Source organism: Malus domestica, chromosome 12 (assembly GCF_042453785.1).
Source record: "Malus domestica chromosome 12, GDT2T_hap1".
Classification (NCBI taxonomy): Eukaryota; Viridiplantae; Streptophyta; class Magnoliopsida; order Rosales; family Rosaceae; genus Malus; species Malus domestica.
The window spans coordinates 2,193,542-2,217,828 of NC_091672.1; the positions used below are offsets into that span (position 1 = coordinate 2,193,542).

The following is a 24,287-nucleotide window of genomic DNA, read 5'->3' on the forward strand; positions in this document are numbered from 1 at the left end:
GATCACTGCTGAAGGAGCCTATCCTCCTTGCGCATCCAAGAATAAAGAACGAGTTCAAGAGGAGGTAGGCAAAAACTTAAATTTACATCTCCCTCGGAAGCAAAAACCATATTTAAACGTGATTTTACATCTAAATTTGAATCTCTCTGTTGGAGATTTGCTCCGATGTATGTTTGGAGAAGTTTCTTACAGCACATTTAAGTAATCGTCAATCTTATCAAAAGAAAACACGATCCATGTGCAATCGGAATTCATAATCATTCATCAAGAGCAAAGTTTCCGAAACAACAAACCGGTTAGGAACACTTTAAACTCATCCATAGCAAGATACAGGAAGATTACGATCAGCTACATGTTACAAATTCCCCACAATTCATGGTACCGAGGATAACCTGGTTCAAGCATCATTAGAATTACATTTTGAAGAACAGACCCGACCACTATTCAATCTCCGCTGGCACAGCCCCTACAGCCGCAATGCACACACTCGATAACCTTCTCCTCCCTCAGATGCTTAGGAACTCGGCAAACACACGTGGTGGCAAAGTTATGGTCCCGGGGCTGCATGCATCTTAAACAGCAGAGCCGTTCGTAACCAGGCTGCATTTCAAACACAAACCATATGTCATCACATGTTAGATAAATAGAGTTTAGATAAAAAGACACAAGCTACATGAGTATGCAATATTTTCCTTTCATTATCCTAAATAAAGTTGACTGTTATCCAACAGTTTCGAGCTGCAACTATAGTACAGAAGTTCCTTCAACGTACTCATATAGCTGAAGATGCAATGCCAAATTGCCAATACATGTAGCAGGAGAATTTCAAACTGTGAGTTCAAGCAATGTTGTATTAGTCCGTTGATCTTTGTCATCACAGTCGACAACTCAATGTCATAACTACCCGTGTCCCATGTCTATGATTACTCCAATTTTCTTATATTATATATTCATGGTTATTCTGTTAATCTTATTTACTGGTTTTTCATGATTAATAACTAATCTCCAATTCAAAGTGCGATATATCATGCAATCAACTCCAAATAAATATAAATAAAACACTTGTTTCAAATCGAGATAGAAGAGATCCGAGACAAACCTTTTTCCATTTTGCAATTAGATTGCGATCAGCATAGCCTTGGTCCAGACAAAACTCATATAACTCCTTGGAAATTTCTTTTCTCCGGTGGTAAAGGTCGAAAATGTAGCGGCTCTTTTGATGTGCTATTTTGAAAATAGGCCACAAGGTCTCACATTTTCTCTTACCATCATGAGTATCATTCTCAGCTGCCAAAAAGTTAAAAACGAATACACATCAGAATCCTTCCAGGCTGAACAAAGTAATAAAAACATGGAACATTTCATACCTTCTCTCATCTTAGCTTGCAGTTCGCGAAGCGTAGGCTCAATTAGTTCCCAACCTTCTGGGTATTTGACTCTGTTAGTCTTTACCTTGGGCATTTTATACCTGTCATCCGTCGCAACACATAACCAATTACTAGTCTGGAAATTCCAAAGCCATAATCAACGATTAAAACCAAAAACCCAAAATTCATCAGAATCGTACGATGAATTTTCGACCTACTAAGGAATAAATTTCATGGTAAAAAGAAAGAGCATCCTGTAAAAATCTACATATCGTGCATACAACGATTAAACTGCAAAACCCAAAATCCCAAAAAACTATAAATAAGGGAAAAACAAAAGGGTTAAAAAATTTCTCCGAATCGCACACTAACAAGCAAAAGTTTCACTCTTTAATTAATCAACGATTTATTTCGCATTAAGATATTTTAGCAATTCGAACAACCTAAAAGAGAAAAATTGCAAATTCAAAAATACACATCGCTGAAAAAACTAGATATAGAAACATTTACGTTGGTTACCTGACAAAGAGAAGAGAAGGCTGTGGTAGTGGTGGCGGTGGCGGTGGCGGGAAGCGAGGCCGAGCAGAGCGGAAAGGGGGTTTAGGGATTTGGAAATTTATATCTGCGTGCTCCTTTTTACTACGAGTTTCCAACAACGAATATAAAAAAGATTTGTTTTGCTTCAAAACAGAAAAAGTGTGAAGACACGACACCGTTAGAGACGACATGTCGTTCGTGGCCCTTTTTATTTTTTTTTAACAAACAATATTATCTACCGTATAGGGAAGGGAGTGGGTTTAGCCTTATAATAGGCTAGCAATAATATGGTTTAAATTCGCTTTGACAAGAGTCGAATCTAAGACCTCTTATTTACAAGTAAAGAGAAATACCACTAAACTGTATTATTAAGTGATCGTGATCCAACATTTTTAAAAAGCCAAAGAATAAAAAAAAATTTGCGGGGTGCTAACCTCGCACCACTTTCAATATTCCGTTGTTTGATAGAATGAATTAAAAAATTCATAAGTACAAAAATTAAAATGGGCTGTGTAAGATGTAAAAATGTGTGTATAACTCTACCCAAAATCTAAAGTTCAACCGGATGATGAGAAAGGAATTGAATGGAAGAGGAACTTGACAGTATGTGAGTTTAGTTTCATAATTACTAAAATTGCTTAATTATACTATTGAGACCTTCAACGAAGAACAATATTGATTTTGTATAAGTTGTCTACTAATTTAGGAGTCTATGTCCTCCAAAATCAAAAATTTTAGAGTGACTCTATATAATATATATATATATATATATATATATATATTTTGTTTCAATCCCGAATAATGGAAACTTCCGAAGTCTGTCTAAATTAAACATATAATTTTCCTGCTTTTTAACGACAGCTATCGCCGGAATCTTTGGCTTTTCAGCAATAAATTGACAAGGAAAATGAGTCCCATAAAACTCCAATCATTCACTAACTGCTGATAAAAGAAAGAGACGGAGAAATTGGTTCAAGGTGCTGCATTAAGACGACAAGCGTCTGAGGCAATCCATCAATGCATCTGTGTGTTCCGGCTTCCCAACAGATACGCGAACGTAACCCTTCAGCTCTTTGTTGTTGTAGTGACGAATCATCACGCCCATTTTCGCTAGGTCCTCCTGTATCAATCAAAATTGAAACCTCGCTCGCTAAGGAATGCTCGAAAGAAATACAGGGATGAATCTACGCATGTATGTTATTTAATTTTCAGTGTTGAATAGCAGGTTAGCCGACCCCACTTAGTGAGAAAAGGCTTTGTTGTTGTTGTTGTTGTAGTGTTGAATAGCAGGTCGAAAATTATGAATTGGTGGATTGCGTAAATTGGATGACATAACGCTGTATTGAGGAGGAAAAGATGAAAAATACCTTCAGCTTCTTAGCATCCATTCCCGATGAAACCTCACAAAGAATGAAATTGGAATAGCTTGGATACGGGTTGAGAAACGGCAGCTCCTTTAGAAGGTTGAAAAGCCTCTCCCTCTCTTGTAGCAAAGCTTCTTTCACCGTCTGGTATATGTTGTAACCGATATTAGAAATACACTTCAATTGTTAAGAGTCACAGGAAGCATGGGGAGAAATCTGAAGAATCCTAACCTCAAGATAGGTCGGATTCTGCAATGCTGCACAAGCAGAAACTTCAGCAGTAACAGACACATTATATGGTTGCTTAGCTCTCCACAGGTATTCAATTATGCTCAGCGGAAATGCTCCATATCCTACACGGAGTCCAGCTAAGCCTGCACCATTGCGCATCGCCAAAGAACCAAACCATTTTACATAAAAGGTTGAAACTAGAAAGTTTAAATTGACAAACAAAAGAGAACCAAAGTTTGTATATCGAAAATCTTGTTACTGGAAATCATTAGAAGTGCCAATAGTACAAAAGCAGAAGATTTCATTATTCAATAGTACCATAACAGAATTATATAAAGCAATGTTCACAAGTAATGACTTCTCAAAACAAAACAAAGAATACCAGCTCGTTTGCTAAATGTTCGCAGAACAATTAAATTCTCATGCTTTTTCACCCATTGCATCTTCGATTTGAGTCCTGAAAACTCAATATATGCTTCATCCAGCACCACCAATATAGGAAGCTCAAGAATTTTCAAGAGAATCTCATCACTGATTATACTGTCATCAAATAAGTAGAACATGAAAATACAAAATCTTAGAGTGACACTCAGATTATAGAAACCATACATCTTATCTCATGATAAGACAGTATGTGGGGTCATTAAGTCGGAATAAACCATCTCAAATCTAAAGCATATATGACTGTTCATTGTGATAAAGAATATAAGAATCAGGAACAATTGTATCAAAGTTTTCATAACTGAAGATGCAATTCCGAATATCAGGCATATGTACAGAAAGAGACAATTTTCAGTTACCTCCCATCTGGATTGTTGGGAGAAGTTAGAAATATGCACTTTGGTTTTTCCTGTAAAACAACATCTGAAATGACTTCTACATCCAAGCTAAAATCCGACTTCCTTGGCACTGCACAGTTCCACCGAAACACGTAGGATTATGCACACATAATGTACATCGAAGTATATGAGCTGAGGTCTTTTGTATTTGGGGAGAGGGCAGATAACTAACAGTTTCACATATATGCAAGGATAAACTTTCTTGAAATATTCTAAAATTATATTTTCCATGGAAAATTAAGCAGGAAGTTAACTTTACCTTTAATGACAGAAGCTGCGTTTACTGCAGCATCAAATTCATACATTGTGAACGTTGGTGGACAATCAACAATCTTGTCACCAGGATCAAGCACACATCTTCAGCAATATTTTAATAACAGACAAATGAAATAGAAGATCAGGGAGTGATAGACAAAAGTAACAAAAATAATCATAAAGGATAGCATTGTTAGAATCTTATACAAACATAATAATCAGTTCTGACCTCATAATCAAATCAATGAGCTCATCAGCACCACACCCGACAAGAATATAATCAGATTCAAGGCCCGAATCCTTTGCCAGGGCAGCACGTAATCGACGGCTTTCAGGATCAGGATAAATATATGGGAATTTCAATGCACCCAAAGCTTCAATAACCTACAAATAACATAAAATTTCAGTAAGAACATAAAGCGGTATAAAAAGCTTGGAATGATGGCGCTTAAAACTAAATAACTCTATAAAACCATATGTAGTATCAAAATTTATTTTGCTACGAAACCAAGTGAGGTGGCACGTATGACTTACCTCCGGAGGAGGACCATAAGGGTTTTCATTTGCATCTAACTTGACGATGTCCTCAGGCTTCCTTCCAAGTCTGGTTGACAAAACCTGTAGCAAAAGAAGCTTATTTAATGGTTTGGACTCTGGACAGAAATTTACTAACAGAAAAAGTTAACAAACAATGGAACGGATTGAACATAATCGAGTACCACCAACCAACTAAGAGATATCAAATTCAACCTAAAAAAAACCGTTACAATGAAGAATACACAGCAACCAAAATCACAAGAAACAAAAAGAAAGCATAGATAAACAATTTCTTTAACAGAATGATCATCATCCTCACCCGGACATTCTCATCCCGGGGAAAGACCTCATCATCCTCACCTGGACAATCTCATCCCGGGCAAAGACCTAATCTTTAAAAGTTCAAATAACAATTAAGATGAATCAAGATGGTATAAACTCAAGGTTCATAAAAACACGCTACTCCAGCTCGATTTTGCCAACACTAGAACCATATTCATCATACATTCGCGATGCTAGGATGAAAATATCGATTCACACTCACAGACAATAAATTATCAACCTGCTCATTGAAATGCATTATACAGCCGACTAAATCCACATAAACAAAAAGAAATTTAGAAAAGTAGTGATAAACTGACTTCATACCAACTAGAGCAATAAAAATCAAATCTTTTGGACATGAAATTACCTCGAATGGTAAAATGGGCTGATAAGGAGACAAGTTCCTCAAATGGGGTCGAATGAACGAGTCGCCAGTCAAACGCTGTTGACCGTCGTTGACTTCTTTCTGCTGCACAGGGATTGTGGACGCCATAGCCACCACCCTCCTCCTACTATTTCCTTCAATTCCACAGCTGGGTCTGCGGGTGGTGGTTAATCGGAGCGAGGAAACGTTGTATATATCAATCACACCCATCAACCTCTACCAATGGATGGCGGCGACGGCGGGTGAGAGGTCAGAGTGGAGGTAGGTAATGGCAGCGACAACCTGTGCTCGTGGCGGCGGCAGAGAGAAAAACCCAGTATCCCAGATTCCCAGCGTTCAAAGGAGTTTGGTGTTGAATCCTAATCCGACTCTTGTGCGCCAGCCGCCGGCGATTGTTTTCGTCCTACCACTTTTGAAACCTGATTTTTATTCCACAACGACCGTTTGATACCGTTCGTTTTCACGTCACTTTTCGATATTTTTTTTTTTTTTTTTTAAAACTCATTCGGCAAGTTTTCAAAAACAAAAAAAAAACCCCAAAAAATGAAAATTTGTTGTAAATCATATTTATTAAGTGATTGTTCACTTTTGAGTCAATATGTAATTTGCTAGGACATTTTTTATGTAAATTTTAAGGAAAATTAATAAAAATGGCTTTAAAATTTGGAGTTTTAATAAAAAAAAACAAAAATGTGTTGTAAGTGAATAATATCATACTAAATAGTCACATGAATATATCGAACTCGATGGATACCTCACACCTCGAGTATTTTGTTTTCCCTGTCGTTGACGATAAATTATTTTGCCTCTTGACTAGAAATGAAATTGCAGATATCCTAAACGACATTCAACATCCGCAATGATGTGTAGGATTATTACAAATCTGTACAGACATTTGAGGTCGAGTTATGTAGGGGGAAATGATTTTCAGTTCTTGATTCATCGTTGATTTATCCAAGCATGTAACTAGAAACTAGAGGGAAAGTACAAGAGGATAAAGAGGGAGTGCGGAAATCATTTCCTCTACGAGTCCATCATATATAACTCAAACATATGATTGTAAAAAGTAATTCTAGTTCACCTGCGTGCACACTTCTAACTTCAACCGTAGGATCGTGTTCGACCCTACTCTTGAGGTTAGAGTTTCAAACATAGCTACAGAGTGGCGGAGCTAAATATTTGTCATAATGTGGGGAGTGATGAAAAACGTCAGAGAGGCATTTCATCGAACACTTTATCTCTTCGTTTAAAAAATTACTCACTAATGGGGTCAAAATATATCTTAACCCAAGATTACTCGATTGTGGGTTCAATATTCCGAAAGTGTAAGAAAAAAAAAAGGACGACGGATTGTTCGTCACTGTTGTTAATTAGAGTCTTTCTTTCACCACCGTTCTAGTGGCGGTGCTGCTGTTCCATACCAGTACAAGTGTTTCTTTGTGCACCAGCCTCCTCCGAGCCTCGAGAAACGCAACGTTCCGGCCACATTTCTCGGTCTTGCATCTTGCAATCTTGACAGTACTTAAGAAATACCTATCTGCATACTACAACAAACAACACAGATCCCTTTAGGTTGTTTTGAAGGAAACACTAACACTTTGAGTGAAAAAGGTCATGCGCTCGTGCGTGCGTGAGAGAGAGAGAGAGAGATTAACTTACATTCGGAATGTCAAAATCACCTTCACTGGCATCACACAAGTCTAACGATACTCTCCTAAGCATTGGAAACTGAAATCAACACAAAAGACACACGATTGTATTAACTTATTAACCGTTAAACTTGATTCCTCTGATTGAATACAAGAACTGAGGTATTACCTTAGAAGCAGCGTCGAAAATAAAGCTTTTCTGTATCCCAGGGCCCTGTATAAACAGACAGTGATAGTATTATTGGAAGGTATACGATGTTCCAGTTGCAGTGTATGTAGTAGCGGCACAATAATATTTATCAGATGAGAATGCAAGATGAAAAGAAACAGTTGCTCAAATCTCACATTATGACGCAGCAAGAGATCTTCAAGAGCTTTACATCTAAAAAGAGAAGAAACCCCCTTCGCTGTCACTTGTCCACACTCCTAAACATCAAAATCGATCACATTTGTCAACATACATGGCGCACTGACAAATACGGTAAAAGTAGTGCAGGGGACCTCCAAAAACACAAGAAGAACAGAATTTTAAAATCACAGATCGAACTGATAATTATGTGTCAAGTGAACCAGTCATTGACACATATATAAGTATCATGGCTAGAAAACAAGAAGAACTTGAAAACGGCAAAAACCTCAAGATGGACTGAAACCAAGCCTGGCCATCCATGCGAAATTATCCGCTGAGACTCTGCAAACAAGAGAGAACAGAAAGTTAAAGTGGCATATCAATTACCCCAAAAAGAGTAGCTACTGTTTTCAATTTGCTTTAGAGGTACACTCACACACAGATAACACAACAAAAGGATATTCCTGTAATGGAATAGAAAGAAACCAAGAACAGGTTACCCACTGAAGCGCTTGTTATTGGGAAATCGAATCATGAATTAGATATGACTAAGGAAATGTCTACATGCTGTGTCAATACAAGGCAAGCTCAAATGATACCCTTTGAAACAAATAGCTCCTAACCTGAATTCAGAAGCGTACACCCTAGCAGCGAAAGCTCAACCAGATTTGTACAGCTTTGAGTAAGAATAACCAAATCATTGTTGGTTATCCAAGGGGTCACCCGCTCAAGTTTCAACGTCCTCAGGTTTGGCATGGAAAACTTAAAGCTTAAAATAGATATATCACCAAGACAGTGACACAAAGCAAAAACTACCAAGTTCTTCAGATTTTCCATAATGCTCAAAATGGCACCATCAGATATTACCTGTAAAAGTATCAAAATCATCGTACAAACAAACAATAACTGTATATTTCCTATTCAAATGTAGGTTTTGATGCAAGAGAAACATATATTTTGAAACCGAAAGAAGAAGAAAAAGAAGTGTGTCTTTCGCCAAAACTAATATCACCAAAACTGCATGAATATATACCTAAGGAGACATCAGTTAACTCATGCTGATCTGATCAATAAGAATTTATCTGATAGGTGAACTAACCACACAAATAGGGGAAGTGTCTCTCGCAAAATTCAATATTTAAAACTAATTGTCCCTGAGTACTTTTAGTATTGATGATGTTACAGCTAATGCATGTATAACGGCATGAGCCACAAGGGATGTTTCAGGTATTGTCTACAATTGTCTCAAAATCCACAAACAAGTTACCTGAAAATAAAGAATAATTGACTCTAGCATAGGAGAAATAGTTGGTAGTTTTCTCAGTCCATCTTCACCTAATGATCCACCTAAGCCCACAGTTATTTTCCTCAGTGATGTGACTGCGGGTTTCAGAGCTTTCAAAGAGGAGTAAGAAAATCCCCATCCAAGTGCAATTTCTTCCAGTACGCAAGTTCTTCCTATTTCATTATGCAGTTCTCTGCAAGAGTAGGAGGAAGAAAATGCTCGCTTCTGAGCCTCACTTTCCTGTTGAGACAAATTCCTGCATCCTCTCGCTTTCAAACACTTTACACCTGGATTTCCACTGATGAGATGAGCTAAAGCAGCTTTTGAAACCTGAAATTTACAAGCACATAATTACCATGGTTACATCCATGATAATAGGAACACAGATGGGTTTTACCTGATGTCTTATATCCATTACCAAGTTGAACTTTTCAAAGAGTTTTACATCAGCTTCCTTCCATTGATTCCCCAATTATATAAACCAGATTTATGCAAGAAACAGTGTGTTGTCTATGTTAATACTCACAAGGGTTTATGTGCAAGGCCAATTGACTTCATAGATGCATAGGAACCTTAGGAGCATACTAGGATGTAGTTGCAGGATTAACTTACCCGCTAAGGGAGTATAGCCATGTAACTAACTTATTTCTCACAATCACATGCATATGTTAGTGTGTATAATCACTAACTTTGATGACTCACCACAGTATTAGAAACATCAAGCATCTCCAAGGAAGAACTTCTGAAACTATATAGAGCACCATCAGAAAGGTAAGTATCACTTAAGCAAAGAGTCTTCAGCTTTTGCATTTGAGACATAAGCTTTACAAGAGATGCTTCATCAACACCTGAGAAACAAAAACGATTGACCATACATCATACGTGTCATCCAGTGAACTTTAGGCATTTCCTTGGTCCATTTTTACGTAATCTAGACCCGGAAATGAAATTAACGCAGCTCATCTGAACTGGTTGGATTTGTTACAGCCATCATTTCAAAACGTTTTAGGTCCTAGATCATCTCAAATCATCAGTAAATATAAGAAATGACAGAAATTGTGTTAACCGGTCAATGCTGCGAAAGAATTTCATATAATAACAGATTATAGGACCGACATATATCAGAAAGACAAGGAAAGGCCTTACTACTAACCTCAAGTACCCAATAGCAAGTACAGTTAAGCTAAATCTTAGTCAAGCAATTCTCAAAGACTTCCCAGTTAGAAATTGTTACTTCTCTCGGGTTTTATTTTTTAATTTCTTGTATATGGAAGCACTGGTCAAAGACAGAGAAGCTATACACTACACTTTCTGTGAACTATATGGACAAATGGTGCCTTATACCAAGTATCTCAATTCTCAAAAATGAAAATAATAAAAAATAAAAATGAAATCCCTAGAGTTTCTGCTTGTAGAGAATGAGGATGTTGATGGACATAAGTCTTCAAAGTTCAAATTATAAACTCCCAAAGCAAAAGTAACAAGGGAATTGACACTCACATTTGCAGCTTCCCATGTGAAGTGTTTGAAGATTATGTGCCAAGGAATCCAATTGCTCGTTTTCAATTTGTTGGACAGCAATATGATTGGAAGAGCTAGAACAAAGAGCTAAAACTGAATTAATCCCGAAGGAGGTGTCACATACTAAAACGGAGTGCAGCTTAATACATCTGCCTAGAACACTTGCTATGCCAACATCAGTTAATGAAATACACCCTTTGAGGTTTAGGTATTGCAAGCAGACACAGAATCTGGAGATGTACTGAAGATCTGAATCTGGCATAAACGTTGAAAGGAAATGTTAGTGGGGTGAACAATGATGCAAAATCAGGCGCCACCAATAAAAAGGAAAAACAAGTATCATGCATTATGGGATTCATGTGTGCAACTGCGCATTCACAATATTGAACCTTTCCTGGGCTAATTAAATTACAAGGAAAAATACTTCAAAAAAGAAATCCAATATTTCCACCATTGCAGCATTCAAATGTCAGAGTAGAACATTTCAAAATCCCTGGCCCAACATTATTAATAATGTGTACATATGCTTTCATCAATAGCATGCCACAGAAAGGCCAAAATTTCCACTTTATGGGGTTTACGATGATCTCATGTCTTATATGCAATAGAATGGTAAGCATTTTTCCACTAACTTTGTCCACAAGTTTAACAAAGACAACTGTCAATGAAATCAGTATGCCAAACTATCTTTTGGAGGTACGAAACATTAACGACTTTATCAATAGAAAATCTGGAACTATTGAAAAATATCTCACCATAAAGATCGCTTCGGCCCTCCAATGTGAGTTTTGCAAGAGATAGTCCAGAGTAAAAAGAAGTCATATCCCGACAATTTAAGGGCGAATTTGATATTTGAGGTGTTATATCTGGACTTGAGGATACAACAGACACTTGTGATGATATAATTGGAGTAGTGTCAATAGTCAAGTCAATTTCACAGACCATGGGGCATTTCAGCACCAGTTTGCGCAAAGTGCTTATCTTGAAGTTCAATAAAAAAGCTGCCTTCAGTGTTCTTAAAGATGGAAATGATTTGCAAAAGCATTCAATGGCAGTTTCAAGATGTAACCTTGGACACTTGGAAATATCCACCTCTTGTACCGCTTCAAAAGACAAAGTTGGCAACGACTTCAGTAGTGCAAAAGATTCTCGTTCAAGATGTTTAAGGTTAAATGGTGACTGTTCAATACTCCTTAGAGTGTATTCCATACTGTTTGAAAAAGGAAGCAAAGAAAAAAGTAGCACGACTGATGTCATCTGTGGGCAACTTGAAAGATTTACTTTCTGCACAAAGAAAAAGACTAAGTTATATACTAATGAACATTAACTGTCCGCCAAATGTTTGATGTTTCAGATACTAAGAAACTATACACCACGAATCTATGATATCAATAGTTTGACAGCATGCACATAAATATCTCCATCCTTTTTCCTAATAAATTTCAAAATTTGCTTAGTCTCTGTATCACGGGATGGATCTTGATTCTTGATGCACCCATATAACCTCCCTTAATTACTCTTTGCAAAGACCTTGGCAGTTGGCACTACCGTCTTCATATGAACAGTAACTCTAACCCTTAAGAAAAGTTTATCTGATAGACCCTTGTATAACTTCCAAAAAAACAGATTAGCATCTACTGGAAACGGACATAAAACTTCCTAAAAGGAAAAAATAAAATTCCTAATAAAAAACCTCCCATTTGTTACTTTCCCCCTCCGCCTTCAAGAATGTATATGATGCATATGCACATGATGGGATAGAGAAAACACTGAAATGTTATTCTTTCATCGCATGTATGATGTACCTTGAGTCATATAAACCCTCAAACTACACCGACAACTAAGCCTTATCCCACTAAGATATAAACCCTCAACTGAAAAAACAAAATAAAACCTTTTTCCAAACGGAGTTCTGAGGTCCTTAGTGACAGGAATACCTTAGAAAATTTTGTCAGCCGAATACGTAAGTCATGCAAGTGACCATCGGCCAAGGCTTCTATTGAGCTAGTGGATGGAATTCTCAGTAGTCTGAAAATTGAATCAATGCTCTGATCAGCAAACTTAGAAAAATGACAAGAACTTCTTTTCTCTGAAAAAAGAACCCGATCAGTTTGTGTAAGAATAGGAAAAAAATGAGTATGTATTGGTGCCCTTTGTCTAACATCAAAAAATTAAGCATACCTGCAGCAAACCACAATGGCAAAAGGCGTACACGGATCTGTTCAACAGCAACCAATAGATGATTTAACACAAAGATTGCAGTTTACTAAAGATTTTGGCAGATAAATACTGAATGGTAGTATTTCAGGTTTCTGCTTTATGAATACCTAAACTCAGAAAATTCAGATTTAATGCTACTGAATGACTAAGGAGAATTAAATCACTATTTTACTAAGTTTTATACTTACCATATAAACTTCAGAAAATAATATACAGAAAATATACAGAGACAAACGATGTAAAATTTACGCTTAACTACATCAAGGACAATTATAACACTGCTAAAATCCCCTACATATTTATTTTCAAGAATACGAGGGATCAATTGGTAGCACAAGTAATGAACTTTTATAATACGGCATGTCACAACTCACAAAGTAAATAATCCCTCTACATGGTTCAATAATTTCTAATTATAGAGCGGTAATTACCCTTCTTGTCTTTAGATCTATAGTTTACCCTTATCGTACCTATTTCCACAAACTTGTGAACATAACATTATGCCGCATTGTCCCCATTATATTATGAGGCATATTGGGAAAAGTTTCATCCAAGTAACAATTAGTGCTAAACTGCCTTTAAATGAAACTGAAAAGTTGCTCGATGGGGCAATTTGTTATGATTATTAGGTAACTCACTCTTTGGTGACTTTCATCAGAAAGTTGCAACATTTCCTTCCTATTATCCAGTTAAAACTATGCAGGCTATGGATTGGCTGTCAAGCTTAGTGTACCTCGCATGTTGATGTTTTTCAAAAACTGATATGGAGTCGCATTCATGGTTGAAGATAATTGCTTATGATATAACTCGCAGCAGTAGTAGATCCTAGTTAAACAAGTCACCTTCCAAGGCTGTATATCATTTTGGTCCTCAACATATACATGAAACATTGTTGATCTGTACCTCTTTCAAAATGCCAGTGCAGACATCTTCATTTCTGCTCAAGCCATCCATCCTTTCTGTGTTAGCATCAAGCCAAACTAAAAGTGCATTGGAAAGATACATCTCGCTGTGAAAGACAACTAAGAGTAAGATATCAGAGTGCCAATATGTCTAACAGAAAATTAAGCTAGGCTATTCAAAGGATAACTAACCTGTCGACTGTCAAATCCATGTGCTTTACACAAGATAGTAATAAGTCGTAAGGAATATCTACAAAATAATTCATGCACATGGCCCACATCTGGAAAACCAAACCATAATCTGTCAGTTTCAATTAGTGAATAGGTTGGGCACAGTGAACAAATATTGCACAAAACACAGAAATCATAAGCCTGTTAACATACGAATCACTAGGATCTGATGCCACTTAAGTGAAAACAATCTCCTCCCATTCAACTATTAGCAACGACTTGATCGTGAAGAAATATACCAAAGCATCTTTTTCAGATTAAACAATAGTAGCCATATATCCGTGAGTTCATGACCACATCATCAATAAAGTGACACATGCTCGGGATGACAGGAGACTATTAGATCAACGTCATGGTGTTTTCAGTAATCATTTAATTCTCTTTGTCTCTCCCCATCTCCCTTTTGGGCTTCCTTCAACTCTTATATCCTCCTCATATCATAGCCATCTCAAACAGAACCCTCTCTTTTATTTTAGACCCTGTACGATGAATATTAAGACTAAACCAAACCAATCTAAAGAGAGATCATTCAACTGAAATGTTACCTCACAATTAACCATAATTTTCTACTCATCAGTCATTACGTCAATATAAATCCACAACCCGTCACTAGCCACTTCAGTAAAAAGTCCTTTCCAAAAAGATTTATGAGTTAATACTGAAGCATGATTGAATTTTCAAAGGGTTGTGCTATCCACACACCCTTTTTTACTTCTAACACACCTTCTCAATTTTCGAACGTCAGATCGTATGAATTGAAGAAGATCAATGGACAAACATTAACAAGGGTGTGTGTGCATAGCACAACGCTTTTCAAAACATAATGATTGTGCACAGAAGTTCAATATAAGTTGAGAACATACAAAATTTCTGGCAAGATAGCTCGCACACAATTCTGGAAGAAAATCAAGGGCTGCAATGTATTCCATTTCATCCATTAGACTGGAGAACATAACAATAACAATGCTAAATTCGAACATGAGTTTTTCAAAAAATTAAATTTTCATGTTCAAATCATTCTCACCGTGCTCTACACCGAAGCTCCAAATAGAAATCAAATCATCCAATTGTATTTGTGGTTGTAACTCCGCCGACACTACCTCAGAAAACCAAGTTTTACATCTCACGAGAAGCATCTCCACTCCAAAATAGAGTGCACCCTGCAATGCAAACGCAACGCAGTATTTTCAAAAGAATAATATTAACTTCACAAAACACTGGATGTGATTTGAAAGGTGGAAATAATAAACATTCAACCTTCAAGTCATGAAATGCTGTTTTTCTTCAACAATGTCGAATGGTATGAACAATTTTAAGATCAAGCCAAAACAAATAACCAAATGAATAAAAGATAAGAACACCATTGGATCAAAACTAGCACATAGTAAAAAGTTAAATTTATTTACCTCAAAAAGAAGGAGGAAATTATCAGATGTAACTTCCAATCCCAATGGGGAGTCATATAAACAATTGAGAATGCTTAGAAATATTTCCAGGTTCCACTCAATTTCTATACATTCCCGGCCCGATTCGCTACAAAAAAGTTCAAATTTTTTAACCGGAAGCAATCAAATTCAAGCAATTAAAGAGCTTTTTAATTAAAAATCAAAAATCAAAATTTACAGTCAAAGTTCTAAGCTCGGATTCAGTTTTCGGAATAAGGAAATCGATTACCTAAAGCTGCCGCTTAGGAGTCCATGGAAGTACGAAGAGTGTTGGATGAGCCTGCAAGCACAGATGGAATTCAAACTCAAAATCAAAATTAATTTTGCCGCATTTAATTTTCTGGGGAAACAAATGGAAAATGAGTGAGAAAATGAGAAGCCAGGCAGCACCTGTTCCGATGTGCTTGAACTCTGACTGTTTGGTGACGGAGAATGGCTGGCAAATCCCAGGATAGGATATCCTCGACAGAAATTAAAACTTCTTTATCCGGGGTGGTGTTTGGTTGGATTGGACTGGGGTTTGTGCATACGACGGTGATGAAGTCGTCGTCGGAGGTCGAAGCCATGCTCTCTGGTTTTCCGATGCCGAAAAGCTTTAGTGATCTCTCTCTCTCTCTCTCTCTCTCTCTCTCTCTCTGTAGAAAATGGAAGCAGAGTGTCCTTTCTGTAATGAATGTAGTCACACTCGTTCGGCAAACACTGAAGGAACGAATGATTGTAGATTTTCGGCAGAAGTCATCAAAATGTTTTTATAATTTCGGTGAGCTATTCGGCCACCCAGGCTCGAATACCTTTAGCGACCAAATGGTAGCTTCTTCCACTGAAGGAACGAAGGGGAAGAATTGCAATTCGACAAATGATTTGTGTTTCGTTAAACTGAGATTTTATTCGGGGTTCACTTGGTTGGTCGGATGAAGATTCAGCCTAGACGCTGCCTTTCTAGTAGAAAACCGTATTAAAATGACAAACTTTTGCGCATGGATGACTGTTGCTAGCAGCCATCATGTGCAGACCATCCTAGCGGTGATACACCATCGAACCATCGATATTCCAAAAAGGTCGTACCCAGTGCACAAGGTTCCCGCTTTACGCAGGGTCTGGGAGAGGTGAATGTCGGCTAGCCTTACCCCCATTTATGGAGAGGCTGCTCCCAAGTCTCCTCTCCATAAATAGGGGTAAGGCTAGCCGACATTCACCTCTCCCAGACCCTATTCCAAAATGTACAAAATTTCGGAATCCGATATATGCGCCATTACTGAAAGCTTAAAAAGTATATACATAAGCTAGATTTATGAGTTACATATTGGAAAGGAGGAGGTCTTTCAAGAGAGAACAATACATACACAAGCAGAAAGCTTCTTCTCCTAAAACTGTGATTTCCCTCTAAAATAACTCAAACTCTAGGTGCTCTCCCGTCGCTGTTAACTCCAAATACTTGGTATTCTCCTGAGCAGCAGGCATGTCGGGAATTTCAAAATCACAAAACTCGGGCAGTTCTGGCGGAATGGCGCAGCGTATCAGTGCCCAATTCAGGCCCTCAAAGAACGGATGCTGCTTGATCTCACCGGCCCCTTTCTCTGATCCCAACCGATTCTCTGGCTCCTTTACCAACAGACCTCTGATGAGATCTCGAGCCTGGAAACTAACAAGGGGGCCCTCTGGGAACCTTAGGCTCTGCAACACCACATTGGCCAACGTTTCCTCGTTGTTAATACCCTTGAACGGTGTTCTGCCATATAGAAGCTCGTAAAGGAAGATTCCGAACGTCCACCAATCAACTGCAGCTCCATGACCCTCTCCTTTGATGATCTCCGGAGCCAAGTACTCATGGGTCCCGACAAAGGAATTGGACCGCGCATCAGTAGGCTCTGCCACAAGCTGCGGCAATGATCTAACATGGGATGCAGGGTCATTTTTGGACTTCTTTGTTTTTCTAGCAGCCGGTAAAAACCTAGGGGTGAAGCATGAGACTTGACAGGAGGGTTCAATGCAGAACGGCTCAGCGCAGCTAGATTGTGTACATGGACCAGACAATCTTGCACGATCACCATCGCATGAAGGTGATTTCAATAGAGTTGGACTGACAGTGCACCTGAGAGACAGGTCAAAATCTGTGAGCATGATGTGACCATCTTCCCGGACTAGAATGTTTTCTGGTTTCAAATCCCGATAAACTACCCCAAGCATGTGCAAATACTCCAAAGCAAGGAGAACTTCCGCAACATAGAACCTGAAAGCACAAAGGTTTAAATTAGTTTTGAAATGGTAAAATTCCAGCACCTATTTAATACACAAAAAAGTACTAGATCAGAGGGACATGAATCTAATGGTCAGTTACTCCACCGAATTATATAATGAAGTGAAGCTCTTTAGAGATGACCCGTAAAATTAAGGACAAAAAACAATTCAAGATGTCATGTAGCAATTTCTCTCAGAGATGAGAAGGCATCCCTTACGGTGATAGCTGACTGGGAAAAACACATTAAATAAAATTTACGTAGTTGGGGTGGTGAGTGTTGGTGTAGGCGGAGGTTACAAAGGTGTATATTTTTATTTTCTTAGACAATTATCTTGTAACTAATGCTTGACTGCAGATAATGTCAAATAGCATCCAAAACAAAATGTAAAAGTCCGATATAGGTGTTAATTCAAATATTTCTACCTTGTTGCCTCTTCAGAAAAACACCTTCCAATTTGCTTCTGCCGGAGGACATGAAGATCTCCACCTGGGCAATACTCCATAACTAAGCACGACAAATTATCTGATGTAAATTGGGTATACAGTGTAGGGAGAAAAGGATGATCAAGCATCCTCAGTATTTCGCTTTCAGTCTGCGCCCTAGGCATCTTCTTCCTTCTAGCCAAGAACTCATTGTCCATTACCTTTATGGCAAAAAGGCAATTCGTACTAATGAGCTCAGCAAGATATACAGTTCCTATGTCTCCACAACCAAGCTTCTTCAAAAGATTGAAGTGTCTCAAGCCCAGGGATCCATGCTGCAACCGAACATGACGGATGGCCTCCCATCTCACATCCTTCGACATGTGAGGCTTATTGCTGCAACTAGATCCACTGGCATTGCTCTCGTCACTCAAACTCGTACTACTACTATGATCACCTTCGCTACTTTTTGAGCTTTGGGAGAATTCCCCTTTTTCTTTTGATTTGGGGTTCTTTTTTGCTTTCATAATGTCATCTCCCCCTTTATTGCCAGTATTACTGCTGTCGAAGGTGAAGCCTGGTTTACCTGGAATGCTGTGCCCATTATTTGAGTTTACCTCAGCAGTAAGACCGTTAAACTGGGGTGCCAAAGAACCTTGATTGGATTGTTGTCCAGCTCCTTGTATTGCACATTGACATCTCTCGCAGACCAGCTGACTTGTACAAGGATCAAAATCAGCATCAACTTCATTATAATTACTAGAGTTGCAGGCCGCAGAACTTGACTCTTGCCTTGTCTTCTTCTTTACGATATTCCTATTCCTGCTGGCTGCTTTTACAGAGCGGAGCGCATTTCTGGATACTCTGCTTGCCGGATTTCGATTCACCGAACTCGATGAAGAAGGTACTACATGCAACTTGACTTTCCGCCCTGGTTTTGCTGCTGATAACTTATTAGCTAACTTGGTTTTGGCAGGAACATTTTGAACAAGTACTGATGTATTGCCACTTGTAGATTTAAGTTTCTCTTTCTTCACCAGCTCCGTCTTAGTTTTTGTCTGTAACATGGTTCTGGAAGGAACATTTTCAGCAAGTCCTGAAATATGATCACTTTTAGATTTATTTTTCTTCTTCTGTCCCAGTTCCGCCTTCACTGTTTGCTCCCCTACTGTCCTTAACTTGCAACTGGAAGTACTTTCATTTTGCACTATTGTGCTCCCAGAGTTGTTTTCTGTTTTCCCAATGGCAAATCGAGGAGAAGAATGTCCACTCTGGCTTGATGACTTCATCTTGGATATTTGAGGATGCTCAGACAACTCCTCACAAGAATTTGAAATGCTTTCTTCTGGCACCAGAGAGATTTCAACCATATTTCCCCTATCTTCACTTGAGGAGGCACCAGATTGACTGGATTGAACAACAACTGCATTGTATAACGTCTTGATCCTCCCAGCTTCCGAGGGTCTTGCAGGACTTGTCAATTTTGATAATCGTTTCATAGCAGCCATTTCTGATGCCTTGGTAATAGAGAGCTCTCTTAACGCCTGCTTCAGTGTCGCCGGTTCTGAATTACCAATCCCTGGTGAGCGAGACACACCCACTGTAATTGGTTTCTTTAAGGCACTTCTATTTAAAGGGCTAGTGCCTACTTGCTTTGAATGATCTGAACCCTTGGATGGAGTTTTGATTGCCTCGAAGAGCTTATTAATATCATCTTCTAGAGAATCCTTGTATCCCAGTTTTAGAACAGGAGGAAGCTTCCAATCTTTGTCATCTTTACCAAATCCAGAATTCAGCTGATGTATTCCGTGAAAATATTGACCTGTAGTCAGCTCATCTTTCGCTTCCACAATTTCAGATGTACCGGCGAATGAACCCATTTCTAGGGTTACTCAGTCTGGTCGCGTAATCCAAATGAAGTACCAAAACGTGGAAGAGCTTAGTCCTGCAACTTTACAATGATCAGTTCCTTGAGGAGCCTTTCAGGTAAAGATTCCGACAAGTCCCGAGCTGTGAGTAAAACTGTTCTGTGCCCGTATAAACTAAACTGCCCACATCAAGCTATATGTCTTTTCACTTTGAAAAAGATAAAATCCGTTCCCTGAAATATCAACAGAAGTATGAAGAACATCAGTCACCCAACAGCAGATGTAGAGTAAGCAACTCTGTGACACGCAATAGGACTTCTTGAAAAGATTTCAAATTTCAAACCAACACAACATTGCGACACTACACCAATTCGAAACTTGAAAAAACTCCAAGATGAAAAGGAATCGGACGCCTGACCTAGACTAATCCTAAATCCATTTCCCTGCCCGTGCTCACCACCCGGGCTAACCCCAAGAGCTTGGTCAAATCATCATTTTCGTTACTTGGTTACAATGGAACGGAATCAAACATTTGACCTAGCCTAATCCTAAATCCATTTCCCCACCCGCCCTCGCCACTTGGGCTAAACCCCATGAGCTTAGTCAAAGCAAACTTTCACCATCACACAAAAGTCATATCTTTCGACCATAGAACCGGCACGAAACAGATTTCCAATCAATTTAATGGAATGCAAATGATGCATTTTTTCCCCTAATTTCATTTTCCTCTACTTAAACAAACAAATCATTAAACTAAATGAAATCTACACCAAGTTTCCATCTTTCAATTCTCTTCGAACTAAAGTTTAATCATTTTTTGCACATCACCAAGAAAAAAAATTCACCGACAAATTTATCCCACCATACAAATCAAACTCAATAAAAAACAAATCCAAAAAACTAAAACATAATTCAAGAAAAAGTAAAATAAAATGAAAATGCCAAGCTTCTTTTGAGCTCCCGAAGCTCAAATCTCGAGATACGAACACGCTCAAAAGCAAACCCAGATCGGAGAAACGCGAAGAACAATACCTGATCGAGCTTCCTCAACGGACGCAATGGGGCAAGATTCGGCGAGTAAAGTACAACTCTGAGAAAATGGGGCGCTACAAACCCTAGAAACCTTTGGAGGTGCTGCGATGGCGAGAGAGAGGAGAAAGCGAGAAGAGGATTGATGGCGAGCTAACAAACAAAACACTGACTTCTCTTTCCGCTCCGGTTGCACTGATTATTTTGAGGGAATGTGGGTCCCGGTCCCACCGCATACGTAGGGTCCATCGAAAAATGTGAAAATTAATTTGAAAAACTATCTTGGGATTGTCCATATCCCAGTCGTTTTCTGAATTTTAGGGCGGTTCTTGTTTTTTGGGGTGAAAAATATGGGAAGGAGGGTAAATAAAATGGCGGATCCTTTTCGCATGGATTCGGAATCCCCTAATCATATTCGTTTATCATACAATGTACGGTTAATTTTTGTAAGATACTATTTATATTTAATTTTAAATTTTAAATTAATGATTTATAATTACATAATTTATAATGAACTTACATGATTACAAGATCCCAATGATCATTTTCCAAATAAAAGACCAAATCTTCTTCGTTCAAAATGGGTGTCACGTCGCCTTAATGAGTGACTGATATGTATTTATTATCTATACTAAAGTGAAGGGGAACAGCTAAGCTCAACATAGTAATAATATGGTTCAAATAGCGAAAGTCGAATCTAAGACCTCTTAATGAAGAAAAATATCACTAGAAGTACAAAATGGCAATGAAGGCTTTTTTTCGGTTTCCGTGTTTTTTACTGTGAGTTATTTTTGGACTGTTTGTTGTTGTACATCAGTACTTGTAAGTTTAGCTACTTGCTGTGGATTCGTTTTAGAATATGTTAAGATGTAATCACATCACGGGTCATACATATTTGTTAGAAAAGTATGGATTTGAATATTACTTATCAAGATGACGGGAATTGGATCTGGATGGTTAAAAGCGTTCACTCGTATGTAACATTTTAAGATTAAATTATTTCTTACGTACAATAAAAAAAGGTTTTTTCTATCTACATACTTGTCATTTTGATAGCGGATTTATTCTTGTCATTCATTTTAACTATTCATGTAAGCAAGTTTCAAACGAAAAAACATCTGTCATTTCGACTTTTTGATTAAACATGTTTATTAGGCTCTAGACTCTCGACTCCAAGAATATAATTAAAGGCGTTCACTCATATTTAAAGTCCTAAGATCAAATTACTTCTAAAGTCCCGTAAAAACAATGTTTTTTCTCTCTAAATACTTGTTATTTTGAAAGCAAGTCTACTCTTATCATTTTAACTATTCAAGTAAGCGAGTTTCAAGTGAACAAACGCTTGTCATTCAGACTTTTTGATTAGACAATGTTTATTAGGCTCTAGACTCTCGACTCCAAGAAGCTAGTTAAAAGCTTTCACTCATATTTAAAGTCATGAGATCAAATTATTTCCCAAGTACGTTTAAAAACGATTTTTTCTATCTAAATACTAGTTAGCAAATATGCTCTTATGATTTTAACCATTCAAATAAGCGAGTTTCAAGCGAACAAATGCATGTCATTTCGACTTTTCGATGGAACATGTTTATTAGGCTCTAGACTCTTCAACTCCAACAAAACTTTCCAAGCTTGCTAGAGCTGTATTTTCATCCATTTTGTCGTTTACGTATGACACGTTATTTAGTAATGAAATATACATAATGACATGATTATTGAAGTAAACTAATTTGTTTGGAAGGAATGCTACAAGCATATAACACCTTACGCTTTTTTTATATTTCATCTGATGTAGATGGCTGTTAAGGTTGGAAGGAAAATGGACAGATGTAACACGTTACACTTTTTTATATTTGTTTGGAAAGAAAATGGACAAATATAAAAATGGCTACAAATACAATGTACAAATAAGTTAAGTATTTTCTTTAAATTGATCGATAATTGTACGAATAATATTTGGTTACTCAAAGATGAGTAGGAATTCCTACTCAAAATTCTTAGTATTTTAATCACAGAGTTTTGTGTTTATGATCATAACTGTTCATACTATGAATCACATTGTAAAGATCTATCTCTGCAAAAAATAAATTAAAACCAAGGTCATTTAGTCAATCTATTGTAGCAAATACATAGACAGTTCATAATGCTTTTTCCAATTATGTTCATTTGTTTTTAAACAGTTTGGTGACTAAACAACCTTGGTTTTAATTGATTTTTTGCAGATGTGATCTTTATAGGGTGATTTATAATATGAACGGTTTTGATTATAAACACAAAGTTCTATAAATTGATAACAAACAATTTTGAGAAATTTTGAGTAAGAGTTCATACTCATCTTTGAGTAGCCAAGTAAGAACTATTTAAATACATTAGTATTAACATTGAATGAACCAAATTGATGGTTTACCTAACATTTTATATTTATTTTTTTCAAATTATTTAATCTCACAATTATACGAGACATCATTTGGTATTACGGTTTAGTAATATTCCTCTTTACTTGTAAGTAAGAGATATTCGGTTTGATTCTCGCTAAAGTCAAATTTGACCAAATTATTATGGCTAGCTCGTTGTGAGACTTATACAATGTTTAAGTATCTACGAAATTGTCGATATTTCCGTCGAAATGTCCTTTCACTCTATATCGGCAAGATATAGGAAAATCAATGAATATCAACGATATTTACCGATTTTGTACAAAAATTTTGCCAAAACCCATTATACATTTCAAACTTTTGAATTCTTTTGAGAATTTTTTATCTGATTTCAACCAAATTTGAGTGAGTTGATATACTCACTTCATTGCAAATTTTCATAATTTCGTTAAAGGCAACCGATATCAATAGTTTCATAAATCTGCATATCAATATTTCCCCCATATCAATATTATAAACGTTGAACTTGTCTCACTTATCTATTTCTTAATATAAATAATATCGTATGTATTTGAAAAACAACCATATGAAACAAAAATGGACCATCATATGTCAAACCCCATCTCATAATTTACCTGCTAATTAACCACCTAATTAGTATATCATGATTATGTTCAACAAAGGTTTGTCCATGTTACACGGATGCACAGTCAAAAGGACACGACCAACACCAAGACAAAATAAAAGATTGATGGATTTGATGTTCCGCAATGTATTATATGGACACTTTCACAGTCATACAAAAATAGTGCATCACTGGTCTTCAATCTTCATCATGCTATCAAGTATGAATCTAAGGCTCAAATGTCTCGCATCAAATATGGCAATTAGATGAATTTCGAGAGGGTGGTT

The 24,287-nt window shown here is 37.4% G+C and overlaps 4 protein-coding genes across 6 annotated transcripts; all 4 read right to left on the bottom strand.

Moving 5' to 3' along the window:
* Nucleotides 1–237: 237 nt before the first annotated feature.
* On the bottom strand, nt 238–2,372 carry LOC103414858 (protein BUD31 homolog 1). Its single transcript, XM_070809790.1, has 4 exons — nt 1,887–2,372; nt 1,368–1,468; nt 1,100–1,287; nt 238–600 (listed from the first exon to the last, which is right to left on the bottom strand). The coding sequence occupies exons 1-4, from the start codon at nt 2,093–2,095 to the stop codon at nt 445–447; spliced, it is 654 nt and encodes a 217-aa protein (XP_070665891.1). The 5' UTR covers nt 2,096–2,372; the 3' UTR covers nt 238–444.
* A 313-nt stretch (nt 2,373–2,685) lies between these two features.
* Nucleotides 2,686–6,366, bottom strand: LOC103416043 (histidinol-phosphate aminotransferase, chloroplastic-like). Its single transcript, XM_008354312.3, has 9 exons — nt 5,822–6,366; nt 5,128–5,211; nt 4,823–4,977; nt 4,598–4,695; nt 4,300–4,408; nt 3,882–4,039; nt 3,500–3,642; nt 3,272–3,412; nt 2,686–3,024 (listed from the first exon to the last, which is right to left on the bottom strand). Exons 1-9 carry the CDS (start codon nt 6,047–6,049, stop codon nt 2,890–2,892), a joined length of 1,251 nt encoding a protein of 416 aa, XP_008352534.3. The 5' UTR covers nt 6,050–6,366; the 3' UTR covers nt 2,686–2,889.
* Nucleotides 6,367–7,002: 636 nt separating this feature from the next.
* Nucleotides 7,003–16,359, bottom strand: LOC114820097 (BTB/POZ domain-containing protein FBL11). 3 transcript variants are annotated; one of them, XM_070809733.1, is made up of 19 exons: nt 15,832–16,359; nt 15,671–15,721; nt 15,403–15,529; nt 15,021–15,156; nt 14,860–14,909; nt 13,958–14,046; nt 13,767–13,872; nt 12,825–12,861; nt 12,581–12,732; nt 11,399–11,927; nt 10,623–10,898; nt 9,825–9,970; nt 9,105–9,452; nt 8,461–8,704; nt 8,124–8,179; nt 7,834–7,914; nt 7,658–7,702; nt 7,499–7,567; nt 7,003–7,376 (listed from the first exon to the last, which is right to left on the bottom strand). In XM_070809733.1, exons 1-19 carry the CDS (start codon nt 16,005–16,007, stop codon nt 7,362–7,364), a joined length of 2,733 nt encoding a protein of 910 aa, XP_070665834.1. In that variant the 5' UTR covers nt 16,008–16,359; the 3' UTR covers nt 7,003–7,361. The 3 variants fall into 3 exon arrangements, with proteins under 3 accessions (XP_070665834.1, XP_028946170.2, XP_028946172.2); XM_029090337.2 differs by having other exon boundaries at nt 7,003–7,383; nt 15,832–16,157; XM_029090339.2 differs by lacking the exons at nt 14,860–14,909; nt 15,021–15,156; nt 15,403–15,529; nt 15,671–15,721; nt 15,832–16,359 and adding an exon at nt 14,150–14,253 and having other exon boundaries at nt 7,003–7,383.
* A 310-nt stretch (nt 16,360–16,669) lies between these two features.
* LOC103453945 (serine/threonine-protein kinase D6PKL1) lies at nt 16,670–21,223 on the bottom strand. The gene is made up of 3 exons (XM_029090340.2): nt 21,004–21,223; nt 18,104–20,204; nt 16,670–17,671 (listed from the first exon to the last, which is right to left on the bottom strand). The coding sequence occupies exons 2-3, from the start codon at nt 19,981–19,983 to the stop codon at nt 16,825–16,827; spliced, it is 2,727 nt and encodes a 908-aa protein (XP_028946173.2). The 5' UTR covers nt 19,984–20,204; nt 21,004–21,223; the 3' UTR covers nt 16,670–16,824.
* Nucleotides 21,224–24,287: the final 3,064 nt, after the last annotated feature.